Raw genomic sequence first — 7,500 nt, forward strand, 5'->3', positions numbered from 1 at the left:
TCTCTCTCTCTCTCATCATGTGTGTGTGGCTATGTGTAGGTATCTTTTCATGTTAGGATATGTTTTAATGTGTTGTATATATATATATAATTATGTTTTAGGTATGTGTGTGTGTGTGTCTGTATGTGTGAGTGCATGTCTATACACTTTGGTATACATGTACGTGTACCATAATTGATGTACGGAGTGTGAATTTTGTGAGAGTGCATGAGTGAAAGAGAGAGAGAGAACAGTGAGTGAGAGAGAGAGAGAAGAGAGAGAGAGAGAGAGAGGGGGGGGGGAAGGGAGAGAGCGAGAGCGAGAGAGAGAGAGGCAGACAGAAGTGGCGGTAATTGACATGTGTGTACTCTAAACGCCCATCCTTGCTGCGCGTATCAATACTCTCCCACTGGAGTCGGCTATGGATTAGATAAGCACACCCCACCCCTCCACCCACCACCCCCTCCACCCCCCTGTGTCTCCCACCCTCCGTCACCCTCTGAGAGCCATCGATCATGTGTCCTCAGGGGCCTGGCTCCAGGAAACAGCAGCAGCTCCACATCAGATGCTATCAGCCCCAGCTCCTAGACATGGCCTCCCCTCTGAGGCCAGTGAGGCTACATCGGCAGGCAGGGGGGGAATAGAGCAGAGCACAGCTAGCCATAGCATGGCATAGCATGGCGTAGATCAGAGAAGCAACAAGGTCCCGAGCCATAGAGTGCAGGAACTCGTTGGAGCCTCTTCATAGTGCCAGAGAGAACAGCGCTGACTGAGTTTCACTTCTAACTAGCGGCGGTGCGCTGCTAATGTGTGGGGAAGCACAGAGCTGACAGCCGAGGGGAGAGGGTGACTGTTGTGTGCCGCTAACGAGATGAGGATCGTTAGGACGGCAGTAGAGACTGGATCACAGAAGACTGTGTGGTTTGTGCACATCAGTGGCACACAGGAAGTAGACGTTTGGTACAGCAGAGATTTGCTGAAAACAGAGCACAGGTACCAGCTCTGGTTTAAGTAGAATAACATTAAATCATACAGGCAGGCCTAGCTATAGCCTTACACACCTTTATTAATATTATTATTATTATTATTATTATTGTTATTATTAATATTATTATTAATAATAATAATAATAATAGAGTACGAAGGTTGACCAGAAATATGCAGTTTTTAACATTTTAACACTTCTCTGTGCCAAAGGGAAAATCCCTATGAAAATACGAATGAGTATAAGGTGTGAGTGAAACAACGCCAGTAGAAAACTTAGGCAAACGGTTTGGTGAGTTAAAATTTTGTTATCAGGCGGACTTTTTTTAACAAACTGTTGTCTTGTCTCGAAAAAATAACTACCATAGGGTGTTGTGTTGCCGATTTTCCAATCCCCCTTTCATTCTCTCGCAGGGATTTTCTTTTTAAAACCGGAACTTGCAAAAATGCTGATGCGCCGCATTTAAAATGGCGACGTTTACTCACATCTACTGCCTGTCAATGAAGGTTAGGATCAACATGAACATTTTCCTTGACATGTCAGAGCATAGATCATCACCCCATGTTGCCTGGCGACAGCTCTATCAGTGCTCAACAAGAAAGGGGTGACAGGTGGGCTATTTTTCGCTGGACTAGCTTGTTTGTTGTTCAGCTTAACTTCACAACAGTGGCAAAGAATCCTGTGGCATACGGCACAGTGTCGCTACCTGTTTGCACATTATAAACCAGCTACCAGCGCATATCAAATTTGTATACTCTGCCAGTGTTAGCTAAGTATATTACCCAGAGCTAAGCCTGTTATCCTGAAAACAAACCCACTGCTTCAAAAATAGGCTTACACACTGGAGTTGGAGTAACTTCTTTTCCAGGCCCCGATCATGATAACGTATTGCTCAGTTTAACAGATAAAGTAGGCTACAGGAAATTTCACATCTATTTCAAAGTAGCTGCCTACTGTTCTTCTTCCTTGTGGCAGAAGTGCCCTCACCTGTGTCAAGTGAAGCCAGCGAGGGCTGGTCAGGTGACACTGATACAAGAGGCAGGGAGAGAAGAGGATGAGCTAGAGAGAGGAGGAAGAGAAAGGAGTGCAGGTCCTAGTGGTACAAGAGGCAGAAGATCTAGACAAAGAGCAACAGAGTCAAGTTAACATGACGTATCGTTCCGTTCTGACACAGAGTACAGCGAGGAAGAGCCAGAGGAGGAAGAGCCAGAGGAGGAAGAGCCAGAGGAGGAAGAGCCAGAGGAAGGACGATGGAGAGAGGAGAGAGTGACCGCGTCCAGTGATTGGCACAAAATTGAGTAAAGTATGGTTTCTCTTCAATGAGACAGATAGATAACGAGGAGCTAGGGATGGACATGAGTACCCTCACTCTATTTGGATGTTGGTATTTGTTCAAGGTATAGAGTGATTGCGTTCGTGAATTGATTAAATTTAGTACGTCTCTTGTCCTGCAGGTTTTTAGAAGGATGCCGAGGCTTTTTCGATGGGGTAGAATCAAACATGATCTCTGTCGGTCCAGTTCGTTTGCTTAATTCCATGGCGGTCGCATGTTGTGTTCGCGTTCTTATCTGGCAACTCAGGGTGTCAAAATGGCACTGGAGAAATAGGCAGTAGGCGGAATCAGGCCAAAACACAAACAGACTTTCCACTCCGCGTCTGTAAGGAGAATATACTGGCTGTAGCATTGTTGGAGAAACCAATATAGTTTAGCATGTGTCCTTGATCTCTGATGACATATCATGGTCATTAAGTACTATATATGTCTTCCAAACTGCTCCGGTTACTCTGTAAGGGCAAGTCAAAGGAGCAGAGGCCTATGCAGTCTTGAAAAATGAGAACCCAAATGAAGTTATCGGACAAAGTTATAACGGGATTTTCATTGAACATTGATGTCATAGTTATTAGTTTAAAGAAACTCAAATAGAAAAATAGAAATAGCTTAAAGTTATTAATATCCTGCAAAAGGGCATTCATCTATAGTCGGAGTGCATTAGGGCAGGTGCTTGAGGCCCACCTGGGGTCTATCTGTGCACGTGCCTGACTTGCATGACTCAAGTGCTGCAGCTAAAATGCCACTGTGTCACGTCATGTCATGTCACATAAGCACGCCTGCGTTGGAGCCGATGAGGTGAAACACGATACATAGTCACGCATCCCACAGAACTGCTGTCAGACACTGTCTGGAAAGCACAGTTACATTAGCACAGTCAAATTAGCACAGTTACATTAGCACAGTCAAATTAGCACAGTTACATTAGCACAGTCAAATTAGCACAGTTACATTAGCACAGTTGCATTAGCACAGTCAAATCAGCACAGTTACATTAGCACAGTTACATTAGCACAGTTACATTAGCACAGTCAAATTAGCACAGTTAGGCTACATTAGCACAGTCAAATTAGCACAGTTACATTAGCACAGTCAAATTAGCACAGTTACATTAGCACAGTCAAATCAGCACAGTTACATTAGCACAGCAAAGACACCAGAGCAGGCCAGCTAAGACAACAAAGATGGAGCAAATATACACCCATGTTTATGTTAATGTGCAAAGGATTGGCTCTTCTACTGTTATCTCTCAAGCTTCCTTAGTCTCTCCTTCTCTGTGTCTCTCTCGTTCTCTCTCTTTCTCTTTCTCTCTCTCGTTCTCTCTCTCGTTCTCTTTCTGTTTCTCTCTCTCTGTCTTTCCTCCCGTGCTCCCATGCAAACATTTCTGTTGCTTTGATCTGTGTCCACCCCCTTCTCTCTCTCTCTCGCTGTCTCTCTCTCTCTCTCTCGCTGTCTCTCTCTCTGTCTCTCTCTCTCTCTCCTTTTCACTCTCATAGTAGCAGCTGGTAGTTATGATGAGAGGCTAGGAGAGAGAGAGAGAGAGAGAGAGAGAGAGAGAGAGAGAGAGAGATGAATCAGTCATGTTCTCGGTGTGAAGCAGCCACCTCTTCCCATTCTGAAGCACACTCACACACTCACAAACACACACACACACACGCAAACACACACACACACGCACAATCACACGCACACACACGCACAATCACACGCACACACACACACACTCACACGCACACACACACACACACACACACACACACACACACACACACACACACACACACACACACACATACACACACTCACACACACACACAAACGCACACACACACACACACACACACACACATTGAAAAAGTGAGATTGCGTGAGAGAAGGAAACACCAAGATGGTGTTTCCATGAGACCTGAGAAGAGAGGGAGAGAGAGAGAGAGAGATGTGTAGTGAAAGCAAGAGATAGTGAGAGAGAGAGTGCAAGAGAGGCAGCGAGGCAGTTGAAAGGACGGCTTATTTCTACTTTACTGCTCCAATTTCCTCTCATTCTGGGGGTATTGATCCATAACGGGGGGTGCAGGCAGGGCATAAGCATCAGCACAGCGGCGTCTCCAGATGGAGCCTCAGCACCATCGCTCAGGAGCTGCAGTCCGCCTGCGGAAAGCCAAAAAGCAAGCACTCATGCTTCAGTCAGCACGTAGACACACACACACATAAAGAAGTATGTGCACACACACACTTATGTATGCACAGAGCTATGTATACCCCCCCCCCCATACACACCCCAACTCAAATATTCATACTCAAATATTCATACCCCCCCCCCCCACCACCATAAACACACACACACACTCATGCATAATAACCCATGCACTATACATATACTGGAGGTAAACACACACACACACACACACACACACACACACTCATGCATAATAACCCATGCACTATACATATACTGGAGGTAAACACACACACACACACACTCATATGTGAAGATTCACATGCATACACATGCTTACAAGCTCATGACCCTCTGTCACCGTCACACACACACACAGACACACGGGCACGTACCCCATCATTACACACACACACACACACACACACACACACACACACACACACACACACACACACACACACGGGCACGTACCCCATCATTACAAACAAAGGCATACACACACATGGATGTACATCCGTTCACACACTTGGCCTCACACACACACACACACACACACACACACACACACACAGACACACACACACACACACACACACACACACACACACACAGGAGCAGTCAGGCACACACGGGAGAGATGTAGACACATTGTCAACACTGTCAGCATGAGGTGCTTTCAAAGAGGCGCTTGTGTTTGACTTCCGTCTCTCTTCTCCTCGTCACGCTGGTTTCCCCTCATTTCCAGGGAATGGTCTCAAACAGCTGTGTGTGTGTGTGTGTGTGTGTGTGTGTGTGTGTGTGTGTGTGTGTGTGTGTGTGTGTGTGTGTGTGTGTGTGTGTGTGTGTGTCGGTGCCTGTATGGTAAGGCGGTTAAGTGCTATAAGCTGCTGCTGGACTTTGTGCCATACCTCTGCATGGCGTTGTAAAATGGCGTCTTATATATTGTTGTGTTTTCATTGCACAACTTCACTGCTTTGTTCTGATGTTTTTTTTCCCATTATGGACTTGTTTTCCGCTCTGCAATTTAACCCCAGCAAATCTCCAGCATGTAGGGTTAGGGTTAGGGCAAATCTCCAGCATGTTCTGTAAGTCACTGTGTGAGACACTATCTCCCGCACCATGTCATGCTTCAGACTTGTGACTGGTCTCCCTGCACTGTTCAGAGTTCATTGGTGTGCCATTTTATGACACATGAGCTAGACCGTATTCCAGGGCGCTTTATGCCCCGCTGTTGTATGCTATGCTGTGTTGTGTTGTGTTGTGCAGATGTAAGCTGTGCTTTATCATATTGGACAATTCTGGATGTGCTGTGCTGTTCAGCACTGTGCTGTTCTGTTCTCTGATAAGCTATATTGTGCCATGTTGCGCTGCTATGGGATAGACTCCCCTATGCTGGTCTGATTGAAACTGTGCTGAGATGTCGTGCTGTGCCATTCCAGGTTACGATGGGCTGTGCTGTGCTGTGCTGTGCCGTGTTAAGCCATGCTGCGCTAAGCCATGCTGTGGTGTCCTGTGCTGTGCTGTGCTGTGCTGTGCTGTGCTGTGTCCTACCAGGCTACGCTGTGCTGATCTGAGTGTGGTGTGGTGTGGTGTGGTGTGGTGTACTGTGGTGTGGTGTGGTGTGGTGTGGTGTACTGTGGTGTGGTGTGGTGTGGTGTGGTGTGGTGTGGTGTGGTGTGGTGTGGTGTGCTGTGCCGATCTGGGTGTGGTGTGGTGTGGTGTACTGTGGTGTGGTGTGGTGTGGTGTGGTGTGGTGTACTGTGGTGTGGTGTGGTGTGGTGTGGTGTGGTGTGGTGTGGTGTGGTGTGGTGTGGTGTGGTGTGGTGTGCTGTGCCGATCTGGGTGTGGTGTGGTGTGGTGTACTGTGGTGTGGTGTGGTGTGGTGTGGTGTGGTGTGGTGTGGTGTGGTGTGGTGTGCTGTGCCGATCTGGGTGTGGTGTGGTGTGGTGTGGTGTGGTGTGGTGTACTGTGGTGTGGTGTGGTGTGGTGTGGTGTGGTGTGGTGTGGTGTGGTGTACTGTGGTGTGGTGTGGTGTGGTGTGGTGTGGTGTGGTGTGGTGTGGTGTACTGTGGTGTGGTGTGGTGTGGTGTGGTGTGGTGTGGTGTGGTGTGGTGTGGTGTGCTGTGGTGTGGTGTGGTGTGGTGTGGTGTGGTGTGGTGTGGTGTGGTGTGGTGTACTGTGGTGTGGTGTGGTGTGGTGTGGTGTGGTGTGGTGTGGTGTGGTGTGCTGTGCCGATCTGGGTGTGGTGTGGTGTGCTGTGGTGTGGTGTGGTGTGGTGTACTGTGGTGTGGTGTGGTGTGGTGTGGTGTGGTGTGGTGTGGTGTGGTGTGGTGTGGTGTGGTGTGGTGTGTTGTGTTGTGGTGTGCTGTGGTGTGGTGTGGTGTGGTGTGGTGTGGTGTGGTGTACTGTGGTGTGGTGTGGTGTGGTGTGGTGTGGTGTGGTGTGGTGTGGTGTACTGTGCTGTGGTGTGGTGTGGTGTGGTGTGGTGTGGTGTACTGTGGTGTGGTGTGGTGCGGTGTGGTGTGTTGTGGTGTGCTGTGCTGTGCTGTGCTGTGCTGTGCTGTGCTGTGCTGTGCTGTGCTGTGCCGTGCTGTGTGATGTGTGCTGTGCTGTGCTGTGCCGTGCCGTGCCGTGCTGTGTGTTGTGTGCTGTGCTGTGCTGTGCTGTGCTGTGCTGTGCCGTGTGTTGTGTGCTGTGCTGTGCTGTGCTGTGCTGTGCTGTGCTGTGCTGTGCTGTGCTGTGCTGTGCTGTGCCATGTGTTGTGTGCTGTGCTGTGCTGTGCTGTGCTGTGCTGTGCTGTGCTGTGCTGTGCTGTGCTGTGCTGTGCTGTGCTGTGCTGTGCTGTGCTGTGCTGTGCTGTGTGTTGTGTGCTGTGCTGTGCCGTGCCGTGCTGTGTGTTGTGTGCTGTGCTGTGCTGTGCTGTGCTGTGCTGTGCTGTGCTGTGCTGTGGTGTGGTGTGGTGTGCCGTGCTGTGTGTGCTGTGGTGTGGTGTGGTGTGGTGTGCTGTGCTGTGGTGTGTTGTGGTGT

At 48.7% G+C, this 7,500-nt stretch overlaps 1 protein-coding gene across 1 annotated transcript in view; it reads left to right on the top strand.

Moving 5' to 3' along the window:
• The window catches only part of bcor (BCL6 corepressor), a gene marked incomplete at its 3' end in the record, with an annotated part of 106,655 nt that overhangs the window by 69,274 nt on the left and 29,881 nt on the right, over positions 1 to 7,500 (top strand). Inside the window, exon 6 of the mRNA XM_080834563.1 lies at positions 484 to 590. Within this exon, the coding sequence (XP_080690689.1) occupies positions 484 to 590 (107 nt within the window). The remainder of the gene's footprint in view (positions 1 to 483; positions 591 to 7,500) is intronic.

Source organism: Sprattus sprattus (genome assembly GCF_963457725.1).
Source record: "Sprattus sprattus genome assembly, chromosome: 3".
Classification (NCBI taxonomy): Eukaryota; Metazoa; Chordata; class Actinopteri; order Clupeiformes; family Clupeidae; genus Sprattus; species Sprattus sprattus.